General features: G+C 51.3%; 1 protein-coding gene across 1 annotated transcript; it reads right to left on the minus strand.

Annotated features, from left to right (window-relative positions):
• Nucleotides 1–45: 45 nt before the first annotated feature.
• On the minus strand, nucleotides 46–27,997 carry Tcea3 (transcription elongation factor A3). Its single transcript, XM_060379287.1, has 11 exons — nucleotides 27,808–27,997; nucleotides 21,058–21,120; nucleotides 20,116–20,221; nucleotides 19,453–19,594; nucleotides 16,964–17,026; nucleotides 10,998–11,161; nucleotides 10,777–10,838; nucleotides 7,330–7,479; nucleotides 4,859–5,005; nucleotides 3,733–3,804; nucleotides 46–2,649 (listed from the first exon to the last, which is right to left on the minus strand). Exons 1-11 carry the CDS (start codon nucleotides 27,874–27,876, stop codon nucleotides 2,641–2,643), a joined length of 1,047 nt encoding a protein of 348 aa, XP_060235270.1. The 5' UTR covers nucleotides 27,877–27,997; the 3' UTR covers nucleotides 46–2,640.

The following is a 27,997-nucleotide window of genomic DNA, read 5'->3' on the forward strand; positions in this document are numbered from 1 at the left end:
CTCCTATTATAAACAGCTTAGAATAACGAAAAACTCATTGCTTAATTCTGGGATTAGAACATTTGTTTTATAAAGTTTTCTTTACCTTTAAAAAATACATTTCAGTTCACTATGTACAGGTGGAAAAAAGTGTTAAATTTAAAAAACACTGGGCATGGTGGCACATGCCTTTGATCCCAGCACATGGGAGGCAGAAGCTGGCGGATCTCTGTGAGTTCAAGGCCAGCCTGGTCTACTTAGTGAGTTCTAGGGCATCTAGGGCTACACAGAGAAACCCTATCTTGAAAGCAAATTAAAAAAACAACAACAAAGCATGCTGAAGTAACCTTCCCTAACATCATTGGACCGAGAGTGGACACTGCCATGCCTTTTAATTTTTGTTCGTTTCTCAACATTTGGGTGGAGGATTATATACATTTGCCCTTAGGCAAAAGGGAAGACGCAATGGAGGTCTGTCCTGTTCTGTCTTTAGGAGCTGTGGGTGTGAAATCCTCTACAGAGGATACCCAGCCTTTCCACAGGACCCCCAAACTTTACTGGGTTAAAAGCTGAAGCAAGCTTGCCTGCCTGCCTGCCTGCCTTTCTCTCCCCAACCTTTCTCTTCATTTATTATTATCTGTATGTATGTATTTAGGGGAGGTGCCTGTCCCATGGCATGTGTCTGGAGATCAGAGGACAACCTGTGGGAGTCCACTCTCTCTGTGGATCTTAAGGAATAGATTTGGGTTATTGGCTTGGCAGAAAGTACCCTTCTCCACTGAGCCATCTTGCCAGCCCCCTGCCACAGATTTCTGAACCCAGTCTCTACAGGCTCCATCTTTTGGTGGAGGACCACGACATTTTGCCAACCACCCATTCTGTAGGGACGATGCCCAGATGGCACCAGCTCCTCCACTCTCACTGCCCAGCAGTTTCACCTCGAGGGTGACTGGGACAGATGGAAACTCTGCAGTCACCCCAGGAGGCAGGTGCTCGCTGCTCACATGTTTCTAGTTAAGAAACTGGTGCAAGGTGACATGTTCAAATTCCTAGGAAGCCTTCTGTGCTTCATCATGGTTGGACACAGCCTAGGAGGCTCAGTCTGGGGCTGCGAGGCGGCCAGGGGCAAACAGTGAGAGAACTGCCACAGCTCATCAGACCTGCACAAAAACTTTTCCAGAACTTTCTAGCTTTCCCCAAAACTTTCTAGTTTTCCTCGGCATAGAGAGCAAGCTGATGTCAGCAAGGGAGAAGTTCAGCAAAGTTACTGTGTTCCACATAGCTCTCGGAAGCTCAGACTACAGAGAGCTGGGACATGCTAGGCCTGAGCAGGCTCTGGGGCTCAGGACCCTCAAGGGGGCTAGACGTCATGGGCGTTGCTGTAATCTTGCCTGCATGCTAGATCTATTCCTGCCTCGAGTTATCCAGAGGCCTCAGAGGCCTTCCAGACAGCGGCCAACAGGGTATAGCAGCATTTGGGAGTAGATTTCTATCTGCAGAAGCAAAACCACACAGCCACCCTTCCGGCTGTGGGACAGTATGTGGGTGCCGGCAACTGAACCTGGGTCCTCTGCAAGAACGATAGGTGCTCTTCACCACCAAGCCATCTCTCCAGCCCCGACGTTTTCTGTTTTGTTTAGAGATGGAGTTTGGGGCTGAGGGTATAGCTCAGCTGGTAGAGTGCTTTCCCAGCAAGCATGAAGCCCTGGGTTCAAGGCTCACACACACACACACACACACACACACACACACACACATACACACACACAGTGTCAGCCGGCCATGGTGGTACAGGCCTATAATCCCAAGTCTTGAAGGTGGAGTTGAGAGGATCAGAAGTTCTCAACTATGCACAGAGTCTATCCACCCTAGGTTACATGAGATCTTTTAAAATACAAGAAAATCGCCGGGCAGGTTGGCGCACACCTGTGATCCCAGCACTCACGGAGGCAGAGGTAGGCAGGCGGATCCCTGTGAGTTTGAGGCCAGCCTGGTCTACAAAACAAGTCCAGGGCAGCCAAGGCTACACAGAGAAATCCTGTCTCAAAAACAAAACAAAACAAAAAAACTAAAACAAATAAACATAAACAATACAATCATAAAATGGAAACGAAATAAAGAAAATAAGGAACAGGGTTTCATTATGTTGCGGAAGCTGACTTTGAACTCCCAGAATCGGGTGACTCTCTTCAGCCTCCCAAGCCACTGGACTCGCAAGTGAACAGCACCATGCAGGGTTTGTATTTCTCCCTCCTTCCCCTCGACTCTGTGTGGGGATGGCAGGCTGGGCCATATACCCTACCCTACGCTATACCCACAGCCCCAATCTGCTATTTTTCAGTAGGGCAGAAGAAACTCAAAAGCTCTGTCAGTCCACTGTCGGGACAAGACCCCTCCAATCTGTTGCTGGCATTCTGTGTAGGTCTGTCAATAAGGACTGACACCCCAGAAAAGCTCCCCCACAAGCCAACCATTTTTCATGACTAATTATAATTGGCAAAAGAACCCTCCCCCACCCCACCCCTCCTGCAATCCCTAGCCTCATCCAGGGCTCAGCTTTTTCCTTCATTTGAGTTTTTATTTTTGCTCCGGGTCACATGGTCTGTGCTTCCTGCTTGTTCTTCCTCCCCTTGTCCACTGCCATCCTGGTGGGTGGTTCAGTCAGCAGAACTATAAAAACCAAAAGGCAAAAGTGTAAGAGGTCTCTCGGACTCTCAGACAGGAAGGTGGATTCAGCCAGATGTGGTGGCGGCATATGCTGCTTTTCATCCCAGCTCTCAGAAAGGAGAGGCAGGCAGATCCAGTTTGGGGCCAGCCTGGTCTGTGTGAGAACAGCCAGGGCTGCATAGAGAGACTCTGTCTCAAAACAGCAACAAAAATACTGTGATTGTCACAGACTGCTTGGCTGGATTTTAGCTCTGCCACACGGAAGTGGACGTTAACAAAAAATGCTGTCAGAAGACAAAACGGAGCCGGGAGATGGTGGTACATGCCTTTGATCCCAGCACTGGGGAGGCAGATCTCTGAGTTCCAGGACAGCCAGGGCCACAGAGAAACCCTATCTTAAAAAAAAAAAAAAAAAAAAGAAAGAAAAAAGAAGACAAGCTGCAATCTCTCTTGGGTCCTGCCTTTCTAACCTACACATAGGAGCACACAGTATGGCCTTTTCCACAGCAACCATCACTACTGAACGCTGATCTGTGCTAGGCTGCAGTAATATGTTTAAGCCCATTTCATACAGTATCTTTTCCGTGTTCTTCTCAGATTACACTTTTATAATTGTGTATGTGTGTGTGTATCTGTGTGTTTTACTGGAGGTCAAACTCAGGGCTTCATACACATCACAACATGCTCTAGTACCGAGCTATACCCGCAAGCAGTGCCCAGAGAGGATCCTGCCTGTCCTCCGTGGCGGAAAACTACTCCGTCTTATCCCCATGCGGCCAGGTCAAGGGCTCATGGCTTCTGTAAAAACACTTTGCAGAGGCCTGGTGGAAATGCTCAGTGCTCTTGTTTTTCCTCCCTCGGTGGTCCCCCGGAAGCCAACCCCATCCGCAGTCAGCCATGGGCCTTGCCCACACTAGAATAAACTCTGAGCTGCCACCCACCCCAGCTGCTGCCGGGCCGACTCTGCAGGCTGGCAAGCTGCCTGCCGGCTAGCATGGGACCCTCTTCCTGTCTGCAGACATACTATTCCTCATGCAGGGCGGCGCCTGTGGACGATGGGGAGGGAGAAAGAAAGCGCATACGGACCTTCCAGCGGTTTCCACATTCATTGCATAAGACAAAGGTGGTCATGGGCTCGTCCGCACTGCGTGTCTGCACCTAACGGAGAAAAGAATCATTCGTGAGGTCACGCCCCGCTCTAGGGCCGCCGTGGCTCTCGCCGTCTTCCGAAGCAGGTTCAAATCTCTAGGCTGGCATTGATATTTATTTTTTCTCTTTCAGGAAGGTTTTCCCATGTGTCCCGGAATGGCTTTACCAACCCCCCCACCCCCATCCTCGTGTCCTTCCGTCTCACTCATGCTTGCCAGTGATGGAATTACAGAGATATGCGACCAGCCTGGCTACTCCTGATGAGCCTTGCTTGCTGAGCAAATATGAGAAATGAAGAGAGTTCTAGAATCACTAAATATGAGTTAGAATTCAAGATATTGGTACTCCAGAGATAGAACCTAGCAATAGGGCAACCTTGGGGCCTAGGAAAGTTTTCCCCCCCAACACACACAGTCTGCTATGGTTCCTGGGTACCTTCATCCTCAGGAACCCCTTAGTCATCACTGAACAAGCTCACTGGACTTGCTCAGAAAGGTTGGGACCCACACAAAAGATCCCAGCACTGAGGCCAGAGGATCAGAAATTCCAGGGCCACCTTAGCTTCAAATTAAATTCAAGGCCCTATCTCAAAATAGCCAAGTAAGAGAAAAAGAAAAGAAAGGTTTGGCTCTTAGTTCAAAGCCTTCCTGCTACTAGCCTGCCTGGACACCTTGACCTAAGCTATCAAGTCATCCCATTTGAGCCTCAGTTTCCCCTGGGCTTTTAATGAGGAGCTGGGTTTCACCTTGCTATGCTTCCTTCCAAGGCTCGTGACTCTCCTGAAGTCTGTGCCCAGCAGTGTGCATGGAGGACAATGTGGCACAGGCTGGGGGCCCTAGCGTTGGCTCTCACTTCAAGACAGGACACACTGGCCCTGCCCCATGAATACACAGTAGCTGATTCCACTCCCTGAAGCCACAAGGTGGTGGCGTCTCCTGGCTTGCCCTTCACCCAGTGGCCTGGAGTGCTCAAGTCTGGTTCCTCTCAGAACCGCCCTGGGCAGCTCTCTGTTCCCCCTGCTGGGACCCCTCCCCCCCTCCCGCCCTGGCCCACTCCTGCCCACCTGGTTATAAGTGCAGTTTTTTTTCTTGCACTTGTTACAGCGCAAGAGGTCGGTGGTGGTGCCGCCTGTCTTGGCCATCTGGTGCTCACGGATGGCCTCTTGAGTCATGGCATTCCTCAACTCCCTCAGCTCGTCACTGGCCATTTCCTGGAGAGAGATGAGTCCGATGGGGATGGGGTGGGGAAGAAGGGGAGACTCCGCCCTTTGCCAGGTTTCTAGAGTCTGAGCTGAGGAGGTGGTACCTAACTGGGTCAAGAACATAGAGCTAAAGGAGAGGTTGGACCCTCCTCCTAGTGGCCCCTGACTTGGGAAAGGGCTGTTCTGGGGGAGTCTCCTCTCCATCCTGGCTGGAAGGCCCAACCTGGGAGTTTTTGCGGGGTCAAGGTCGGCTGGGTGTGCGCAGGACAGCAGCAGGCGCTCATCGCTGGAATTAGTACTGTGGGATCATTCCTTCAGGACTCCTCCTGCCTGCCAGGCCTTGGCCTGACTCACTCGCCCAGCAGCTGATCTGGCTGCTGCTCCCCCGTGTCCCGTAGCCTCCCACTCTGGGCTTTAACCCAGTACTTGCTCCAGCTCTGAATGCTCACTAGCTCTGTCTGCTTGTGGGAACCATGACCTGGGGGCTACACCCCCCGGGAGATGCCCACAGGAACCAGGCTCTCAGGTCTGAGTACTCACTGTGGATACAAACCTCACACAGCTGTCCGAGCAGCACCCAGACCACGCTCCTGCTGGAGAGGCAGCATCATCCAGTCCCTTCCCTTTCCTATCTGACCCCTGTCCACCTAACCCCCTCAAGCCTCTGCCAGAGGACAGACATGTATGAAGGCAGCAGCAGTTAGAGTGGGTTTGCGGATCAGAGTGTAACCTAGGCTCAGGTGAAGGGAGATCTGTTTCAGCTGATCATTATTTTGCTATTGTCATTATTTGTTCATTTGAGACAGAGTCTCACATATCACAGGCTGTCCTTGAGCTTGCTATGTCGCCCAGGCTGGCCTTGAACTCCCAATACTCCTGCTTCCACCTTCCCAGGGCTGGGTGTACAGGTGTTTTGTTTTGTTACCATAGCAACCTGGACTGGCTAAGACACTGCAAAGCTAAGTTGCAATTTCTACCTCTGCACAGTGTTGTCATTTACAAAGTCAGGCCAGCAAGGGGATATGTCTGAGTTGGTAAGGTCCTGGGTTCAAAATCCTGACTCCGTTCCAACAGGAAAAACAGAAAGAAGGTAAACTGAACCTCAGTCATGTGCCTGTAATCCCAGGACATGGGAGGCAGAGGCAGGTGGATATCTGTGAGTTCAAGACCAGCCTGGTCTACATGGTAAATTCTAGGCCAGCCAGAACTACATAGGGAGGCCCTAACTCCAAACAAATGAACCACTACTACAAAACCCAGGCCTTTTAAATGGAGCACAGTGGGCAGCAAGATGGCATAAGAAGGAACGGTGGCAGCAGGGCCTGGCTTTGGTCTGTGGCGTCCACGAGCTAGAAGGACAGATCTGACTCCTGCAAGTTGTCCCCTGACCGCCACACATGCCCTGTGGCCTGGGTGCGCCCTCCACAAACAAGCAAAGGGAAAACGAGCCAAGTGACAATTCTGATACCCGGTTGGTACACGGGAGCCAGGTTCCTGGTTATCCCAACCCTGGGGCTGTTGTCCGGGGTGCCTGAGGAAAGCACGCTCCTGCCTCAGGAGTGCGCATCCCTGTGCGCACGCATATGCCGACACTCACACTCGCTAACCGCACGCTCACATTCATGGCACACTACCTACTTGTGGCACGCCCTCCTCATGGTAACTGCACATCATGCACATCATAGCTCAACACACAAACGTTCCACACAGCACCTACAGCACACAAAGCTGTCCGTGCCACACACACACACCAAACGTCTTACCCACGCATCTCTCACACACACCACACACACTCTGTAGATCGGATGTACCACACACCGCATCACACACACACACACACACACACACACACACACTTACCCCAGATGCTCATCCTGTATAACCATGTGCAGGGCATGCACACAATCCTCTACTCTGGACCATAAAACAAACAAACAAACAACAAAAATAAAAACCCTATGAATCCCACCCAGTCTTGAGGGGCTTAATCCCCTTCTCTGGGTCTCTTCATTTCTGCAGCATTTGAGGACTGACAGGGAGTCCCCCAGTAGCTCTGAAAGCAAATCACACCCAAGGATGTGCCAAAGGTGGGGTTTGAAATAACTGGTCAAATACCCATCTGTCCACGATTATGGTCCTTAATATATTTGAACTTGTGAGAGGAAGGCTCTGTCCGTTGAAAGAGCTAGATCACGTCCCCAAGGACGCCGGCAGGGCTCTGTCTGGCCTCCCCTGACAGACCCTGTGCACTGCCAGGTTGCCCCAGGTTCTCCCCCTTGCTCCTCAACAGCCCTCCTTCCCTCACTACACCAAGACCCTGCAGTCCTCCTCACCTCTGCTGTCATCTTGGCGATGAGCTCTGGGGAAATGGCCCCACTGAGCACGTTCCGCCTCAGGCCTGGGTTCCTGGGGTCCTTCAGGTTGCTGATGCGGCTGCGCACACGGTTCCGGTACTTCATGTCCGTGCTCTTGAGTTCCTGATAGATATGTAGCTAGGTTAAGGGCCACCTTGCATCCTTGGAGGAGCTCGGGGTTTGGGAGCCTGCTACAGGGGTCAGGAGTCATCTCTGTAGCCTCTGCTTAAAGGGCATCTGGTTTGGGCATTGAGATCGGCCAAGTATCAGAGACAGGAACAGCCTCCAAGAAGAGGCCAGACTGCAGCAAGCACCGTGGCATCGGGGGATTGGAATAGGCATGCTGGTTTGTCTGAGTCTCTCACGTGACCTCAGGTGAGTCACATGACTTCTGTGCTTCGGTTCCCTTCTTCTTCTCCTTCTCCATTTATTTACCTTTATTTTATGTGAATTGGTGTTTTGCCTGCATTGTCTATGTGAGAGTGTCAGATCTTGGAGTTACAGTTGTGAGCTGCCATGTGGGTGCTGGGATTTGAACCCGGGTCTTCTAGAAAAGCAGTCAGTGTCCTTAACCACTGAGCCATCTCTCCAGCCCCAGTTCCCTTATTTTAAACAACAACACAGACAAAAACAAAACAACAAAACAAACCAGGACGGTTAGGAGACATCCGTGTACAAGGAACCAGTATAGGGCATGGAATATGTCAAGTGCTCTGCACTCAGGAGGGCTACGATGAGAATGGTGAGGGTGACATCAGTGTGAAGGGACCCCAGAGCTGAAGACCAGCTGTCAAAGGAAAGGTCAAGGTACGTTTCAGGCTCGGAGAAGTAAGTGCAAAAGTGAACCATTGGCACCTGAGCATGGGGGTGGCGAACACCTTTGATCCCAGCACTCAGGAGGCAGAGGCAGGTGGATCTTTATGAGTTCAAGGCCAGACTCCGCTACAGAGCAAGCTACAGGACAGCCAGGGTTACACAGAAAAATCCAGTCTCGAAAAACCAAAACCGGGTGCTGGAGAGATGGCTCAGAGGATAAGAGCACTGATTGCTCTTCCCAAAGGTCCTGAGTTCAATTCCCAGCAACCACATGGTGGCTCACAACCATCTAAACATGAAATCTGGTTCCCTCTTCTGGCGTGCAGGTGTACATGCTAACACACATTGCATAAGTAATAAATAAATAAATCTTTAAAAAAAAAAAAAAAAAAAAAAGAAAAACCAAAACCAAAACCAAACCAAACCATGACGCCACTGAAAGCTTAGCATGGTGGCACACACCTTCAATCCCAGCACTCAGGACAGAGGCAGGTGGATCTTTGTGAGTTTGAGGCCAGCCTGGTCTATACAGCAAGTTCCAGAACAGCCGGGGCTACAGAGACTCTGTCTCAGAAAAACCAAAAAAAACCAACAAAAACAAAACAACAAAATCCAGGGGCAGTCCTGCTCTCCCCTCCACCACCAATTTCTTTTGAGATATGGTCTCTTGTAGCCTAGCATAGCCTGGAGTTCTCTGTGTAGCTGAGGATGAGCTTAAACTTCTGAATCTTTAGGCTCCATCACCGAAGTGCTGGAATCACAAGTAAGCATTCTCCCAAACCAGCTACATCCCAGCCTCTCCCCAAGGAGTCTGCTCAGAAATCTCCCCCCCTCTTAGGCACAACCCTTCATCACAGGGACCCACTCTGGGAATGACTGGCCAGTTACTTCTCCTGCAAGTGGATGAGAAAAGCCAAGGCTTAGAAAGGGCTCAGGTGAAAAAGAGAGAGGACAACAACAAAACAAAAAAAAAAAAAAAAAAGAAAAGAAAAATTTATGCCAGTTGTGGGGGTGCGTACCTTTAATCCCAGCACTCAAAGAGGCAAAGGCCGAAGGATTGCTGTGAGTTCAAGGCCAGCCTGGTCTACAAGCCAAGGCTACACGCACAGAAACCCTTTCTCAAAAAAAAAAAATTTTTTTTTCTTTTTAGAAAGGGTCAGATCCTTGCTCAAGGGCAGAGGGCAGATTCCTAGTGGGGCCAAGGGGGCCAAGGCTGCAAGTCAGGATTCCTCTACGGCAATGCTCTGTCCACTCAAAGGCAGGAAGTCACCCCTGGCCATGGACCACAGTTCCATGGCCCAGTAGCTTAGATCCTCCCCTCCAGACACGGAGCAGGACTGGGGAGATCAACCTTATTTTCTTGGTCTCCTGAGCCACTGCTGGGAAAAAGCACAGCTGAGAGAGAGCAATGCCCAGAGCGGAGCAGCTGACTGTCAGGAACTGGTAGAAAGGAGGTGGCGCTGTGGCTCTGGGCCCATTTTTGTTTTAATGTCATCTGTACAATAACAGTGTGAAAATATCTGGGCCGTGGTGGTGCTCACCTTTGATCCCAGCACTCGAGGGGGCAGAGGCTGGCATATTTCCAAGTTCAAGGCCAGCCTGGTCTGCAGAGTGAGTTCCAGGACAGCCAAGGCTACACAGAGAAACCCTGTCTTGAAAAACAAAACAAACAAAAATCAGGCAGTGAAATGAGTAAAGTATATAGAGAGTATAAGTATATAGAGCTGCCGGACAGTTTGGTGTATGCCTTTACTATTAGCCTCTGGAGGCCAAGGCAGACAGATCTCTGTAAGTCTGAGGTTAACCTGGTCTACCTAGAGAGAGAGTTTTGGCAAGCCAGGGCTACATAGTGAGATTCTGTTTTGTTTTGTTTTGTTTTTCAAGACAGGGTTTCTCTGTGTAGCCTTGGCTGTCCTGGACTCCCTTTATAGACCAGGCTGGCCACAAACTCACCAAGATCCACCTGCCTCTGCCTTCCCTAGGAGGTTCTATTCTTAAAATCTCCTCTTTTTTTTTTTTTTTTTTAATACATAAAACAGCATACTGAGGCTTCCGGTCCAGCTCTGATGCCCTGGCACTCCCAGCTTTAGTTTCCTTGTCTATACAAGAACACCAGCATGTCCCACAGGGACAGCAGGGAGCACTAAGAGAGTCAAGAAGGGTCAGGTGCCTGCTCAGTGGCATCACAGAGTGCAACTGGGGAGCTGTGCCCATCAGAGGAGGGAGGGCAATGCTGAGGATGAGGCACACTGTTCTCTGTTCACTCAAGGTCTGGGAGGCAATGGCTTGACCAGCTGTATGGCATGGTCTGTCTGGCCCAGCAGCTGAGCACCCCACCCGCCAATTCTGAAGTCACACTTTCAGGGTTCAGACTCCAGCTACATTTAGCTGCAGGAGCTTTGCCAGGTGACAGCGCCTCTCTGAGCTTCTGGTGCCTCACCTGCAATCGGATGAACCCAGGGAACCCACTGATGGACTGGGCAAGGCCTAATAGTGTCAGTTGTGCTCAGGGGCCCCGGTTCAAGGGCAGGGCAGCGAGCTGTCTCCAGAGCTGCTCCCACAGCTCTGCCAACCAGACAAGCTAGGCACCCCAGCCCCACGTGACATGAGGATATGGTCTTCTATTTCGGAGGCCAGCTTGTCACAGTTGACTCCATAGTCCTTGAAATCGTCTAGAAGAGAAGGGGAAACAGACATCAGCCCTGCTTGACTTTGCCAGGGATGCCTGTACCCCTGGTATTCCTGTACCCCCTACTGGAGTTCTGCCTCAAACAAATACACCAACAGCCTCTCCCCTGCTGCTTCCTCCTTCCCCCAGCCCAAGCCCTCACCTTCTGCCTTCAGGGCTGCTGACAGCATCTCCACACACTTGTCCCGGACAGAGTCCCCCGTGAGATAGCAGGGGGCCAAGAGACAGACAGAGGGGGCGAATGTGGGAGTTGAGGGGCTGCTGGGGGTCTTGGGAGTTTCCGCTTTGGATCTGCTGCTGTTGGATCTGAGGATGACAGACAGTCATGGACAGGTTGACATGAGGCAAACAAACCATTTTTGGAGAGTAACATTCTAGATGCTTCCATGAATATGGGTGCTCTCCTCTCATTCTCAAAGCAGCCCTCTGAGGCAGGTGCTACTTTAGATTCTCGACGAGGATCATCTCATTTAATCCTCATTAAAAAAAAAAAGTGGGCTAAAATATATGACCCTGACTCCTGTCACATATCTGGGAACCTATAAGAACTCAAGTGCAAGCATTTGAGCCTGTGGTACCCAGGCTTCCTGCCAACCACTGTGCTCTGCTTGTTTCAGAATGAGAAACACTTAATGGTTAGGCTCTAGCTTTTCTATACTGTGGTAAATGCACCCTTACATATAAATTTATATCATTCATCCAGAATTTATTAGGTACTGTATACATTTATCCATCCACACATCCATCCATCCATCCATCCATCATCAGGTCCCTACTATCCAAAAACTGTGTGAACAATAAGCACCCAAGCAGGATTATCTTTCTCCCTCCTGGAGCTCAGAGTCTATTGAGTAGTATTTATCTACAACCATCTAAGAGGCCTGGTTCTTACTGGGCTCCAGAGTTGTGCCTCGCACTCCTGGAACATTTTCTAGTTTAATTCTCATAGGAGTCCCTGGTGGTCAACACTCCCATCATCCTATTTATGAACAAAAAAATAAGCTTAGAAAATCCCATCACTGAGTTCCACCTGGAATGACCCAGGGCCTATCTAGACATACTGACAATAGAAGCATTGTCTATAGTGACCCGTTTACTCCAATGACTAGATGAAAAAAAAAAATCTCATAGTCCAGGCTGGCCTCAAACTCACTACGTAGCTGAGGAAAGCACTGAACTTCTGATCCTCCTGCCCCCGCCTCCTAACTGCTAAGACTATAGTTGTGCATCCTTGCCTGGTTTATGAGGGGCTGGGGAGTGAACCCAGGCTTTGGGTATGCCAGGCCAGCATGCTAAGAACTGAACCATGTCCCCAGCAGGATAGAGTGATTGATTTTGTGTTTGGTATTTGTGTGCATGTGTGTGTGCAGTGTGTGGAGATAAGAGTCTCTTGCTGGGACCCTGCAGGCTAGGCTGACCAGCCAGGGAGCCTCAGGGACCCTCCTGACTCGACCTTCCCAGAACTGGGATTGCAAGCATGTACATAGGTCGCCATGTCCAGCTTCTTCTCATGGATGCTGTAGATGGCACTTACATTTGCTGAGCTGTCTCTTATTCTGTCTTTCTTTTCTTTTGGAGAGGGGGGTTATTTGGGTTTTTTTGTTTTGTTTTGTTTGTTTCCCTGTGTAGCCTTGGCTATACTGGAATTCACTCTATAAACCAGGCTGGCCTCAAACTCCGAGATCTGCCTGCCTCAACCTCCCGAGTGTTGGGATAAAAGGTGAGCCCTACCAAGCCTGAGAAGTTTTGTTGGAGAGCAGGACTGACTGAGTAGCTGGCATTTCCCAGGGTTAAAAGCAGAGGTCCCTCCTGCCTGTCAGTCATGTCTCAGCTCAAAGGCCACATCCTCAGGGAGATGTGCTCCATCACCTTAGCTAAGGCCGACTGCCTCCACCCTGCTCTCCTACTGCACAGCACTTACCCAAGTCTGTGATTAGAGATGGTGTGGCCCATTCACTCCATAGCAAGAGCTCGCTAACCTGCTGTTGAATGCATGCTGGGTGAAGGACCGGGGAGTACAGACGGGGCTCACCCGGAAGGAGGCACGTCCTTTCTGAAAATCAGTATTCCTATTTCCTGGGCTTGCAAGAGGGCTCACTCTCCCATTCCTCAGTGGAAAGGAGTCCTTGCTGATATGTGTGGCCCTGGCACACCTGAGGTCCAGGGCTCACCAAGGAACGTGTGGAGGAAGCCCACAGCACAGGGCTTTGGAGTTGACAGCAACGACAGTTATCATGTTTGGAACGTCTACGCAAGCTTGGGAGCTATGTGCAGTAACACATGCCTGTGATTCCAGTGCTCAAGAGACTGAGGCAAGAGGGCCAGGAGATCCAGCCTGGGCTACAGAATGAAGGCTAGCCTCATACCCCAGTCCCTAAAGAAACCAGGCTTTCATAGCCAGGCAGGTGAAGGTAGCTGCTACGAAGCCTGATGACTTGATTTCAAGACTTAGAGCCCACACGGAGGAAAGAGAAAACCAGTTCCCCAAAGTTTCCCTCAGGCCTCCATGTGTGCCTCCCCTCCTCCACCTCACACACACTCTCCCCTTCACTCATACACCAACCCACACATCTGGGCTTCCAAGGCAAACCCCAAAGCCTGGTACACCCACTATGGCCTTGGGTAGTTTTCAGTTTTCTCACATGTAAAATAGGAATGAATGAGTAGCATCCATCCCTCAGGCAAGGTGGCGCACACCTGTGATCCCAGCACTCAGGGAGGCAGAGGCAGGTGGATCTCGGTGAGCTGGAGGCCAGTCTGGTCTACAGAGTGAGTCCAGGACAGCCAAGGCTACACAGAGAAACCCTGTCTCGAAAAACAAAACACAAGAGTAGCCTCCATCTTGTCTGTTGGAATGACTAAAAGGACCTAAGAAACTGGCAGCAAAACGCATCAGGTCACTTATACTGAATATGAACGTTACTTTCCCACGCTCTGCATTTGCGGCGTGTGGGTTGGGAGCAAGGCCAAGCCGTCCATCCTGCCATCTGAGTCTCACCATGACCTTGGGAAGTCAAAATCCTTCCCGCCCTATAGATCAATAGAGCAGATCTCAGTGAGTGAAACCAAGTTATTCAAAGTCATCCATCCAACGTCCCGTGAGACAGGAAAGGGCTGTCTGTCCTTCCAGTTCCCCCAACACATTTCGCCGTGTCTGGAACTGACTTTTCCAGAGCGTCCTTGCTTAAGTGCCGCTTGTTGGAGCACTTTCCCCTCCTTCCTGGTAGGAGCCGGCTCTGTGTCTTCCAGCTTGCCTAGGAGCTGGCTGCCTGGGTTTCCTGACTGGACCGGGTTGTTTCAGGCAGTCACACTCATACCGTGAGGAGCTACCAAACTCCAGAAAGGGCTCGTTAAGGAGGCTCGGGAGTTAGGCGCGGTTTTCAGCGCCTTCCTTCTGCTCCGAGGTTTGTCAGTCAGCTTCCCTAGGGCTCGGCAGAGGCCCTTGGGGGCTCTGCTCGCTGCTCTTGAGCGCCACCTCGAGGACAATTCAGTTACTGCACGAGGCAGTAGCTGCCCAGCCAAAGCCTGGAAGACAGGCGACTGATGTGCACGCCTTTCTCCTCCGCCACCTTGGAGGCCCTCAAGCGGGTGTGTCTCTCTCTCCCACAACAGCTGCTCACTCCTATTGACACACTTCTGCCCTGCTTTCCAACTCCCAGCTCAGATCTCTCTCTTGGGTGAGGCATTCTTGACATTGTTCCTGTGTTCCTACCTCACGGTATAGCTGCTGCACTGAATCCAAGCTATGGATCTAAGGAACCCAAGCTAGCATTTTAGCATGTGACCTCTGACTCAGAGGTCCTGAGTTCGATCCTTGCCTGGCCTTACAGGCTGTACCCTGGTGGGACACACTATGTGTTCTGTTGTATCTTAGAAAAATCTACACGAGTGGCCAGTATTTACAATTGTGAATTTAACATGAAGAAATATTAATATCTAGCTTTCCTTAAAAACTGGGACACTGGCCAGGCATGGTGGTTCACACCTTTGATCCCAGCACTCTGTGAATTCGAGGACACCTGGTCTACAAAGTGAGTCCCAGATAGCCAAGGCTACACAGAGAAACCCTGTCTCAAAAACAAAACAAAACAAACAAAACCAACGCTGGAACACTGGGAGAGATGAGCTCCGCAACTGAGCACGTTAACTGCTCTTTCAGAGGACCTCAGTTCCCTCACCAGCGTGGCTCACAAACCACCGGGAACTCTGGGTCCAGGAGATCCAACACCCTTTCCTGGCCTCTGAGCTCCAGCGTGTGTATGGAAGTAAACACACATACACATAAATTAAACAACAACCAATAAAACGCATACAACCGGAAGACCGAGGGTTGGTGAGCCGGCTCAGCGATGAAGGGTGCTTGCCACCAAACATGACAACCAGAATTCCACCCCGAACCCACATCGTGGAAGGAAAGAACCAATCCTATAAGGTGTCCTTTGGCCACACACACACACACACACACACAATCAATCAATGTAGAAATAACTTTAATACCGGAAGATTGAGGCCAGAGAGATGGCCACATCTGCCTGGTGCCCTGAGTTTGATCCTCAGAATCCACATAAGGATGGAAAGAGAGAACCAGATCCACAAAGTTGTCCTCTGACCCCATCACATGCATCCACACATCACACAACACATACGCATACACATGCACACACACACAAATGCACGCCCCCACACACAAATAATAAATAAAAATCTGAAAGATGACAGCCAAGCACGCTGACAACTCTGAATACTCAGTTACTTGGGAAGCTAAGGCAATAAGACTGCTTGGGCCCAAAAGCTTAAGGTCAGCCAGGTAAAATTCTGGGGGTACACATCCCTACACAGACCCCAGCTACACAGTGAGACCCCATCTCACTAACAAACAATCACAAACCCTGAAAGGCTAATCGCACGTGCGCTTTCATAAGGCAACCACTGCTTAGGGCTGGGTAGCGTCACCCCTTCTGGTAGTCGGGTTGTCTAGTTAGCTGCACGCTGCATCAGTCACTCAGGGTGTGACTGTGTCCTCCAGATCTGGGGAATGGTGGGTTTGCAAAGACATGCCTAGCAGCTGTGGTTTGCTGAAAAGATGAATGAATTAACCAATGAATGGACGAATGAATGAATAAATGAGCCTAAACAGAGCTGGTCATAGGTCATATACCTGCAATCCCAGCAAGTCTTCACAAAGCTTTAAATGAACAAATTTTTGCGCTCTTACTCTTTCCAAGTGCAATCTTACTGAAAGCAGGCTTCAAAGAAGTGCAGCGTCTGACTGACACATTCTCCCACAATCCCTTGGTGTCCAGGCAAGCCAGCCTGGGATTCAGTATGGCTCCTAGATCCTCTCCATTTCTCCCCATCCACCACAAGGCAACTTGCGCTCTCCCTCAGATATGCTGCTCTGACCTTTGACCTCCTCCCTTCTTCAACCCCAATTTCCATTCATTCCTTTACCCACACTCTGTTGCCCTCATTCAGGCTTCTAGCCTAAAATGCCAGCCAAACACTAATGATTCTCTCTCTCTCTCTCTTTTTTTTTTTTTTTTTCTGAGACAGGGTTTCTCTGTGTAGCCCTGGCTGTCCTGGAACTCTGTTGTAGATCAGCTCAAACTTACAAACAATCCACCTACCTCTGCAGCTCAAATACATTTCTAGATCTAGGCCTTAAAGTGGTGATCCACCTGCCTCTGCCTCTGCCTCCCAAGCGCGTTGTCATCACACCCCGCTCAGAAGACCTGAACTCTTTCTGTTTCTGCTACCTCCCTCACACCGCTTCTGCAGATTCTGTCACTGTTCCTTGGCTCTGTCAGGTTGCCCTCACACACCCTTGACTACATGTGACTCCCAACACCTGCATAAGCAGCTCCCTTACCTCTTATACAGCCTAGGCTGGCCTTGGGTTCACAGGAATCCCCCAGCCTCCCAAATACCATTGTTTTTTGGTTTGTTTGTAATCACTGGCTGTCCTTATCAAGCGCCACTCGACTTGGGGATGGTACTCTTGATGGAGTGACGGTGGCTTTTCAGCAGTCCCACCTGAAGGTCCCAGCATTTGGAGGTAGCGGCAGAGATACCCCCCCCATCCCTGATGAACAAGACCCTTTCCTTTACCTTTCCACTGACGGCCTTTTCGGAGACGAGGTGATGGATGACCTGGACTCTACGGAGTCTCTCCTGAAAGACACAAGACTGGAGATGATGCTGTCTCGCAGGCCGGCAGCCACACTGCTCCCTGAGAGAGGAAACCCTGGAGCCAGGCCTCCTGGGCAGAGGAAGGAGGGGGCCTGCCTGGGCCGCAGCTGCCAGGGAAAAGGAGATCCCGAGGTACCCTCTCACTTACCCCCACCTGACAGAGGAAGCCAAGGGAGGAAACAGATGTCTATAGACATGCTGCCGTCATGCTACCCTGTAGTGACTAATCACTCTCTTGACAGCGCTCACAGGTCCCCTCCGTGCTATCAGGCAGGCTTTGGCCAGCGGGGTCCCAGCCCTGGTACTTTTATCTGGAGCTGGAGAGGCTGTGATGGCCTTCAGCCTCCCCTGCAGGCTACTTAGGAGCCTGGGAGATGCACACAGACTTGGGAGGCAGAAGAGCTGAGTTCAAGTGACAAGTGTAAAAAGCAAGGGACAAGAGCAGATGTGTGCTCTGTCCCAAAAGTCTTATAAGAGAACAATGTCCAAGAGGAAAAAAAAGACTGAAAATCCACCCAATCCTGTAACCACCGTGCTGTTAGGTGAGAGGTTTAAAAAAAAAAAAAATTCTTTGCTTTCCAAGATGCACTGAGCAACTTCTTGTGGTCTCTAAGGCACTGTTTCCTTTCATTGCTTTTATACAATTCCCGCTTGAAAGCTGCGTTCCAGTCTCGTCTCATGATTCTCCTAATTCCAAAGCTCCCATCTTCTCCAATACTGCATAACTTACTTCCTACTGTATTTATTGGGCCACAGCCCTCCTTGGGAGTTACACAAAAGCAGCATTGCGGGAGGACTGGGCTGGACCGCAGTGATAAAGGCGCTTGCCTAGCATGAGTAAGGCCCTGGGTTCCAGCCCCAGGACCGTGAAGAGAGCTGATGAGGGACAGGGAAGAGAGCAGAGGGGAGGTGGGAGATGGAAAAGGGGAGGGGAGAGAAAGAGGGAAGGAGAGGGAGATGTCAAGCCTGACGCCCTGAGGTGAATACACTGACCTTATATGGTAGGACAGAATTGACCCCTGCAGGTTGTCCCCCGACCTCCACACCTGTGCACACACATTTTTTTTTTAAGTTTGTGCACTGAGGCATTTGACAGATTCTGAAGGTATGTGTCTTCAGTCTGACAAAAAAAAAAATCTACCACAAACCTATTAATTACCGGGTGGCCAAATACAAACCCCAAGAAGTTAGGACATTTCCCAGTTACAGGGATGAAGGAAGGTTTAGTCACTTTTTGAAAAATTTTCTTTTGAAATGGGGGCTCCGTGCATCACTCAGGCTGATCTCCAACTGCTCTCAAGGTACTCTACTGCCTCAGCTTCCCCGAAGGCTCATCCATATATCTGCTGAAGTCTTTAATGGGCCATAATAAACGTGGCGTCTGTGTCCTACCCACGACACACAGGCTTTCGAGAATACCCGGCTGAGGTGGGCAACGGGAACGGCGTGGAGTCGAGACCACCACGCCTCTGCTGCTCTCTGCAGAGGCAAAGACCCAGTCCCACTCCCACAGAATAACTGTGGGATCTGCAAAGTCCTTACTCCCAGGATCCTCTGCTTCCTGGTGGCTTGACACAAATGCTGAGTAGATACTGAATCAATGACTTCCCCTTCTCAACTAGCCCTGCCAGCTCTGCAGACCTGACCAAGGTAGGAATGTGTGTTACCAGGCAACATCACGGCCAGTGCAAATGGGCATTGGTATTTTGCCTGCATCTATATCTGTGTCAGGGTGTCAGACTTTGGAATGACAGACAGTTGTGAGCTGCCATGTGGGTGCTGGGAACTGAACCCAGGTCCTCTTGAAGAGCAGTCAGTGCTCTTAACCACTGAGCCATCTCTCCGGCTCCCTCAAAAAGTGCTCTTGTCAGCGGTGACTGCTCTTGTTGGACACCAAGGCTTTGCTTATGGGGCTGGTGCAATGCTGGGGACATGGGGATCCTCAAAACAGGGGTTCTCTCCCACTGTGGTCTTCTTTGTTTGTATCTGAGGGGTCAGAGAATAGCTGTGCAGTCTCCTATGAGAACCCTGCTTGTTTTTTGAGGCCGTGGGCTTGCTATGTTGCCTTGCCTGGCCACAAACCCAGGATCTCCTGCTCCTACCACTTGAGTGCTGTGTTTACAGCCATGTGCCACCGTGCCTGTCTCCTGTGAGTGTCTGAAGGGTGAGCGATGCCAGGGCTTCATGTCTGTCATGCTTCCCATCCCTTCGCCTGTCTCTGTGACGCCAAGTGCCATGTGAGTCAGTAAGACTGGGCCAAAGTCCCCAGGGTGGGCACTGGAGAAGACCCTCACATCCACCTCCTCGGGAGCGGTGTATCTTCCGGAAATCCTCTCAACAGCTGCTGGCAGAGGCTATGAAAAGCATGCCTCCCCCACCTCCTGCTCTCCAGCCCAGGAAAGAAGTACCTGTTTTTGGGCTCTTCCGTTCCTTTCTTCTTTGGTGGAGAAAGACCTGCTTCTGGCTTCCAGTCTGAACAACCGAGCCCCTTTTCTTTCTTCTTTGCTTTTTCTCTGTCTTCTCTCTCTCCTTTGGTGGTTCCAGGGGAGTCTGGAAACAAAAGGCATCGTCCCCTCACTCAGCCTTCTCAGCACGGCCCTGTGTGACTTTCATCCTTGGGGAATAAAGGGCCAGGACAGGGGAGCAGCTGCATGCGTCCCCACCACACACATGAACACAGGAATGCACACACAGATACATATGCACACACATGTGCATGCCTATACACATATGCACGTATGCAGGAATGTTCTCACATAAATACATGGGTACACAGGGATGCATATGTAACATGCGCAACTCACACAGGAACACGAACACAGCAGTACACCCATCTATGCAGAGTCAGGCAATGTGCACACACATGCACACAAACAGAAGCATACAGACACATACAAGAAAAGTCAAGTGCTACTTATACCCATACACACAACACTGGGAATTCCACGGTCCAGGGGCCGTGTACCATTTATTAAATAACTCAATGATATAAGCTGAGCCTATCAGCCAGCCTGGCCTCTCCCATATGTTGGGAGGGAGCCCCGTCTCCCATCAGTCTTGCCCCGTCTCACCCAGCAGCCTCTTCCAGTTTTTAATGAGAACTTTGGCCAAAGACACCACCTCCTTGTCTGAGCAGTGTTTGCGAACTCCATTAACGGCGACTCCAATCCTGGTGGTCTGTGAGGAAAGGATTAAGGGATCTAACCCACAGGACTGACCACTGACCCACAGGACTGGCCACTGACCTAAGGACTGGCTACTGACCAACAGGACCGGCCACTGACCCACAGAACTGGCGGCTGACCCATAGGACCAGCCATTGACCAAAAGGACCAGCCACTGTCCTACTGGACTGGCTGCTGACCTACAGGCCTGGCAGCTGACCCACAGGACTGTCCGCTGACCCATAGGACTGGCAGCCTACCCACAAAACCAGCTGCTGACCCATAGGACTGTCCACTCTTACTGAAGAGAGCAGCTCTCGCTCAGCCATCACTTCTCTCCAACCTAGACCTCTCCAGGACCTTTGCCCTGGCTTCCAGCAGAGGGCATTACCTTGATCCGTCAGTCATCTATCTTAGAACCTGGCCCTGACCTGCCACCCCCTATACTGATAAAGCTGGAGTAGCGGTGGGTGTTGGCTGTAGTTAGGACCCTACTAGATGCTTTGAGAAAAGTCGACCTAGGCCCACCGCTGGCTGCCACATCTCCAATCTATGCTTGTCTTTTGGGGGCGAGAAGTCTCTGGTAAAGTTTGGGTGAGGTGGGAAATCTCAAAAAGGTCATAGGCCAATTGGATCCCACGGGCATTTGGCTTTGAAAGATTCAAAGAAAGCACCTTCTCCTTAAACCCAAGGATCCTGACCCCTGAGCCTGGGAAAGAACCTACCCTCGAGGGATGCTCCCTCGACTCCAGCATCTCAGCCCTAGCAACCCCCCACCCCTCGGAGACCTCCACAGGGCCTTTCCCTCCCACAGGGGCACTGCTTCCAGAGCCCCCCCAGCACACACACCTGCAGCAGCTGGATCGACATCTGACAACCATTCAGCTTCTTCAGAAGGTCCAGGGCCCCTTCCTGTGGGAAGTCACAAGAAGAACACTAAGACATGGGTGTTGCCCCGGGCCTCTCTCTGATTGCTGTGAGCTCTGGGGAGAACAGGTGGATGGATGTGTGGGCCAAGGACAGATGTGGGCACACAGAAGCAGAGAGAAGGGGAAGGTTCTGTGTGCCCCCCCCTCAGTTGGCTAGCTGCCCCTCCCATCACTTCCCACCACCTCCCACCAGCCTTTCCCTGAGATTCTTTCTGCCCAGCATGTCTGTGTCTGCCTGGAAATGCAGACACTACCTGAAGCTTCCCTACCTCCTTTCCTCTCTGGCATCCCTTATCCCTCCCCAACTGTGTCCGTGGGGGAGGACTAAGGACTTTTGCTTCTTTGGTTTGATGGGGGAGGGGTCTCACTATGTTGCCCAGGCTAGCTTGGAACTCTTGGATCTTCCCACTGCAAACCTCCCAAGCAGCTGGGATTATATAGGCTCATGGTTGGCAACCTGGCTCTCTCCGGCTTTTAGATCAGCGTTATCGAGGTATAACTGACAATGCAGTAAGCCACACGTGTTATAGCGTACAATTGTATGAGTCTTTTTTTTCCACCTCACACATATTTCACTATGGTGTTTGTATGTTTGTTCACATGCGTTTAGCTGTACGTGCACATGTGTGTGAAAGCCAGAGGTTGATATCTGTCTTTCTCTAGCACTCTCCACCTTATCTATTTTTTAAAGATTTATTTATTCATGTATATGAGCACCCTATTTGCATATATGCCTACATGACAGAAAAGAACATCAGACAGAAGAGGGTGTCAGATCCCAGTATAGATGGTTGTGAGCTACCATGTGAGTGCTGGGAATTGAACTCAGGACCTCTAGAAGAGCAATCAGTGCTCTGAACTACTGAGCCATCTCTCCTGCCCCTCCCCCTTATATATTGAACAAGGTCTTTCAACTGATCTCAGAGCTTGTCTATCTGGCTACTCCGAGCCAATCAGCTTGGGGTGGGGACCCTCTGTCTCCACCTGCGGCACATGTGGAGAGTACAGGCCTTCAGCTGATGGGTGCTAGGGACCGAAGCCCAGTCTTCAGACTTGCACGGCTAATTACGTGTGTGCATATGCATAATTTAAACATATTAATTAATTATGTTTTTTGAGACAGGGTTTCTCTGTGTAGCCCTGGCTGCCCTCGCCTCGCTTTGTAGACCAGGCTGGCTGGCCTTGAACTCACAGAGATCCACCTGCCTCTGCCTCCTAAGGGCTGGGATTAAAGATGTGTGCCACTGCATCTGGCCCCTTCTAATTTATTTTAAATGTATGTTTTGTCTATATGCATGCATGAGCACCACCTGCATGCTGGGTACCTGTGAAGGTCAGAAGAGGGCACTGGGCCTCCCTGGAACTGGAGTTACAGATGGTTGTGAGCCCTGATGTGGGCTCTGGGAACTGAACTGGGGTCTTCTGTAAGAGCAGGCGGTGCTCTTAGCCACTGAGCCATCCTCCAGCCCCGTGGGTACGTTTTAATTTATGTGTGTGACTTACCTATGTGTCTCTGTGTGGGCGTGTGAATGCAGGAGGTCACAGGCCCTACAGCTGGTATTACAGTTAGCTAGCTGTGAGCTGCTCAGTGGGTGCTGGAAACTAAACTCTGGTCCCCTGAAGGCAGTCTGCATTTTAACCACTGGGCTGTCTCTCCAGCTTTGACTCTATTTTTGATTTTTCGGGACAGGGTGGGTTTCTCTGTGTAGTCCTGGCTGTCCTGGAACTTGCTCTGTGGACCAGGCTGGCCTCAAACTCAGAGATCCCCCTGCCTCTGCTTACTGAGCGCTGGGATTGAAGGTGTGTGCCACCACCTTCTGGCTCCTAAATTGGTGCTTTAAAAATATTTTTTCCAACATATTTACCTTGTGGGGGGAAGAGATGTTCCTGCCAAGGTGTGTATGTGGAGGTCACTTGCTGGAGCTGGTTCTCACCTGAGAGCAAACTCAGGTCACCAGGCTTGGCAGTAAGTGTCTTTGTGCACTAACCCATCTCCCTGATCTGCCTCTGAGTTTTGACACATCTAATCTCATGAAACCATCATCATGTGACACCAAGAACAAACGTGGTTGTCTGTTCAGAGATTTCCTTGGGTTCTTTGTAATGCATGCCTCCCTTTACATGGGACTGGGGCTTGAACTCCTGCTTTTATATCAAACACTTTACTAACTGACTTACCTCCCCACCTTTGATTTTGTGTTTGTTTGTTTGTTTGTTTGTTTGAGACAGGGTCTCTCTATGTAGCCCTGGATGTCCTGGAACTTGCATCGTAGACCACGCTGGTCTCTAACTCACAGAGATCCACCTGGCTTTGCCTCCCAAGTGCTGAGATTAAAGCTGTGCGTCACTAGATTCTATTCTTGTTTTTTTTTTTTTTTTTTTTTTTTTAAATAGGGTCTCAATATGTAGCTCAAGTTGGCCTTGAACTTGTGGGCCTCCTGCATCAGCCTCACAAATGCTGAGACTAAAGGCTTGTGGCACCATGCCGGGTCATTTTAAGTATTTTATATAAAAGGCACAGTACAGCATCTTTTTTGTTTTCCCAGCTTACTGTTTCTGAGATCCATCCAGACGGCTCAGTCTGCTTCAGGTCAACAGTTCCTTTTTGTTACTGGGTAGTTTTCTGTCATGCCAATCTGCTTATCTAATGGCATAGTAAGACTCCAGTGGGTGGATTCAAGGTAGGACCGCTACAAACATTTACAATTAACTTATAATTAAAAGAAGCTCCTTGTACAGTGCCTAGACTGTAGTGCAGTTCCAGGACAGCCAGGGCCGCACAGAGAAACCCTGTCCCCAAAAAAACCTAAATAAATAAATAAATAAATAAATAAATAAATAAATAAATAGAACTCAGTTCCCAGCACAAACATGGTGGTTCACAACCATCTGTAACTCCAGTTCCTGGGGATGGAACATTCTCCTCTGGTCTCCTCAGGTACCAGGCATATGGTGGAGAGACATACACCTATTCGGGCAAAATTCTCATACACGCAGAATAAAAATAAATATAGCCAGGCACGGTGGTACACACCTGTAATCCCAGCATTCAGGGAGGCAGAGGCAGTACTCTCCAAGTTCAAGACCAGCCTGGTCTACAAATTGAGTCCAGGACAGCCAAGGCTACGCAAATAAACCCTGTTTTGAAAACAAATAAATAAATAAAGACAAAAAAACCCAAAGAACAAATGAAGTAGAAAGCAGGATGAAGAGAGGAAGAAGGAAGCCTAGAGTTGAAAGTCAGTCTGCCAGGTCCTAAACACACCTTCATCCCATTTTAGCCTTCTCCTTCTTGGTACCTGCCTCCTAGTAGCCAGCCCTGTCACCTCAGAGTTTTGGCTAAGATCAAGTTTAGTGTCTAGAAGCCAACCCTGGCTATCTTGAGATTTTTTTTCCCCCCTGTGGAACATGCACTATGTCCAGTATGTCCCTCGCCTGGTTCCAGCTACCAGCCTCCCCTTGCCAGGACCTGGACCACATCCTGTGAGCCTGCCCTCTGGTAGCCCTTAGCCTCCCTTAGCACCGAGGCTCACTGTGTTTCCAGAATGGCCTTCGGACCAGGTGTGGGTGCACACGAACTTGGAGGCATGAAGCCATGATGTTAATGAAAGGCTTCCTATGTACCAGGGATACTTCTAAGCCCTGACCCCTGACCTGCACTGACTTCTCATGAGGAGATGGGAAGGAGAGTGTTTGCCTTATCACACACAAGGCTTAGATGGCCTGTCCCAGCACTGTACAAACCCAGGGTGCTAGTTCACAACCAGAATCTCAGCTCTTGGGAGGCACGGAGGTCACTCCAGTTCCAGTTTGAGGCAGGCATGCTGTGTATAAGACCCTGTCTCAAAATCAAAGACACAAAACACCCTCCTCTCAGAAGGCCCCTGGGAAGTGGGTCCTTTCACTATACCACTTCTACAGGGTGACAAGCCCATTTCGCAGACGAGGAAACCAAGAAACTTTGTGAAGAGTCGGTCTGGGACAAACACTGGGCTTGGAGCATCACATACCATATCCAGACACAGATCTGCCAATATGTACGCAGACACGGAATACCGACACACGTGTGTGGAGTCACATACTAGTTGGCACATACTGACAGACAGTTCTCAAGGAGAAAACCCGACTTACAGCGTTTGCTAGTTTCTGGGTATAAACACTCAGTGATGAATCTCAAACTGCCAGCCTGCTGTTCCTGAACTGGGTTTTCCTGAAAACTCCAGTCAGCATGAAATCATTTGCAGTTCACCACTGAGTACAGGTTTCCGGATAACCGGGTCACACTGTAGAGTAACACCCATGAGCCGGTGTTTTCAGGTGGGCTCATAAAGCTGTATGCCAATCTTGCATCTCTCACTGCATGGCTAACAGCCTCTCTGGTGCAGCCATGGAGCAATGAGGAGGCAGCCCGAGAGCCCCCTGTGTCTGTCTGGCTCTGTGTGATGATGTCTGAAGGTATCAAAGAGGCTCTCTGTGTTCCCCAGTGAAGCCGTGTTGTCAACTTTTGGGGTATCTCTTTGCGTTAATGCAAACTGTCAGAGTACTGCACGTGCGTGTGTGTGTGTGTGAATCATGCCTGTCCTGTTAGGGTCAGTAGCACATCTCATGAAGTCAAGTTGGAGGTGCTCGCTAGGTAGCATTTGTATGGCTCTGTTGATGCGTCCTCTCATGCACGAACAGCCGTGACAGCTGATGTGTGTTCGTCTCTGCAAGCTGTTTAGCTGGTGTGTGTTCAGAGTGTCTGACGCAGCCCCAATTCACTGAATAAACAAACTCCAGCCCCAAGCTGCAACGTGGAGGATCTGCCTTACTGCAGGAAGTATGCCTTCTTGGACTCACCAACCCTGGGCGGGCCCACTTTCACTCGGTGCAGGCCCGCCTTCCCCAGGCAGAAGGCCAGCAGAGCTCTGTGCCTACCCAAACCCTGCCGGAGTTCAGGCGCAGACTCCAGACAGTCGACTCTACACCAGCTCTGCCCTGGAAGGAGCCTGTCTGTGGCCAAAGGTGCCGCTTTCCTGGAGACCGCCCTGCTTCTTCCTTGGGACTCCCCATCCCCAAGAGTCGCCGTTTCCTCTTCCCGTTTCACAGAAGAGGAAACTGAGGTTCAAAGAAGGAGCGTGGACTAGCTGGTGGAGGGCTGTAAAAGGACTGAGAGGGGAGCCATAGCAGGCTCCTTAACCTTTCCAACCTGGCCGTCTTCCCCGAGCCTCCTGAGGTTCCTCCCAGCCCCTAATCCTTCTCACCCAGGCTTTCTTTACTGGCCCAAGTCTGGGGTGACCAAGGGGTTAGGCTCAGACAACACCTGTCTACCCGAATTACCAGCGAGTTCCCCTGCTTCTTACCTGGGCTCTGCCCTCTCCAGCTGCGGGACTGTCCCGTGACTTTGAGGGAAGCCCAGGGCAACTCGGTGGAAGCTGGGAGCTGAGGGAAGCCCTGAAGCCTCGCAGGTGTGAGGCATCTTTCTACACCCCCTCCAGCCACGCAAAAGCAAGCCTCGCTCATCTCACTGACCAGCCTCAGACCTGCCACCGGCTTTGCACACCTGTCTCGCTCCTCAGCCCCAGAGACGCTCTTCCCCCAGGCAATCAGACGAGGCAATCTTACAGACGAGGAAACCTGGGCTCTCAACCGTTGTACCAGCAACCATCACATCTCTCCTTGCTACCCAGCAACTACTGCAGGATTTCCTGGGTCTGAAACCTCTCCGAAGACCCCAGCATTTCCAACTTTTCTGGGATGTTACTAGCAACGCTGGTCCCGGTGCAAGGCAATGCTAGAAACTATGCGAGAGCTGAAAAGGACCCACGGCACGTTAGCATGAAGGGCCTTGGCCACCGCGTCTGTCGGTGTTCTGCCTTTCAGTCCACGCCCTCCAGAATTGGCACAAGCCAGCCCAGAGGCAAAGATCGCTAGGTAGATCAAACATTAACTCTCCTTCTGGCTCTCCTCCTGCGCTGCCGGGTCCGAGAACTCGGGACCCTCTCACGGGGCTGCGGACCCTCATCCCAGCACGGTTCTTTTCCCCTTCGCGCACCTCCCCCCCCCCCCCGTTTCCCCCTCCCCGCTGGGGCAGCCCAGGCCTCATCCTTTTCTTCCCCCGCCCGCACCTGTTCACCCCCGCTAGCCAGGGCTCCGTCCCGCGGCCAAGGAGAAAGTTGCAAACAAGCTCCTGGCACCCCAGCCACGGCCCTCCGCCCGGGTCTAGCAGCCCACTCCCCGGGGGGTGCAGACGCCCCCTTCTCAGCCCGAGTTTCTCCGACCTTTTCCGAGTCAACCCAGAGTTTGTCCCTCCAGCTCCCGCCGTGGTGCCTCCAGCTCCCGGGCCCTGCTCACACCCCGAGCCCCGGGACTCCCAAAGTCCTTCTTCCCAGGGTTCGTGTCTCTTTCTCCTCACCACGAGCGCACCGGACCCGTCCACACTGAGCTGCACCAGCCGCGCCTGGGGGAGCCTGCGTGATCCCCTCCAGACCTGGCCACGCACATGCCCACCCTAAATGCCCCGCGGGTAGGTCGGGGGGACTCCCGGCTTGGCGACCGGCCGGCCGCCTCGGGTCCTGGGTCCCGCGCGCTTCCTTCGGGCACACGGCCGGCACGCCCACCAAGCCCGCCCGCCGCCGGCCGAGGCGCGCCTCCGTGGCCCGGGGGGCTGCGGTGCAGACTGCAGCCTCACCGTCTTCTTGCGGGCCACCATCTTCTCCAGCTTTTTGGCGATCCTCAGCAGCTCTTCTTCCAGGCCCATGTTGGTCCACGGCGCCCCGCGGGGTTAGGGGCGCGGGGCAGGAGCGAGCGCCGAGGCGCGAGCGGCACGGGCCGCAAACACATCCGACACTCAAGCCCGGCGGGGGCGGGGCGCGCCCCTC

The sequence above is a fragment of the Meriones unguiculatus genome, chromosome 3, assembly GCF_030254825.1.
Source record: "Meriones unguiculatus strain TT.TT164.6M chromosome 3, Bangor_MerUng_6.1, whole genome shotgun sequence".
NCBI classification, from domain to species: Eukaryota; Metazoa; Chordata; class Mammalia; order Rodentia; family Muridae; genus Meriones; species Meriones unguiculatus.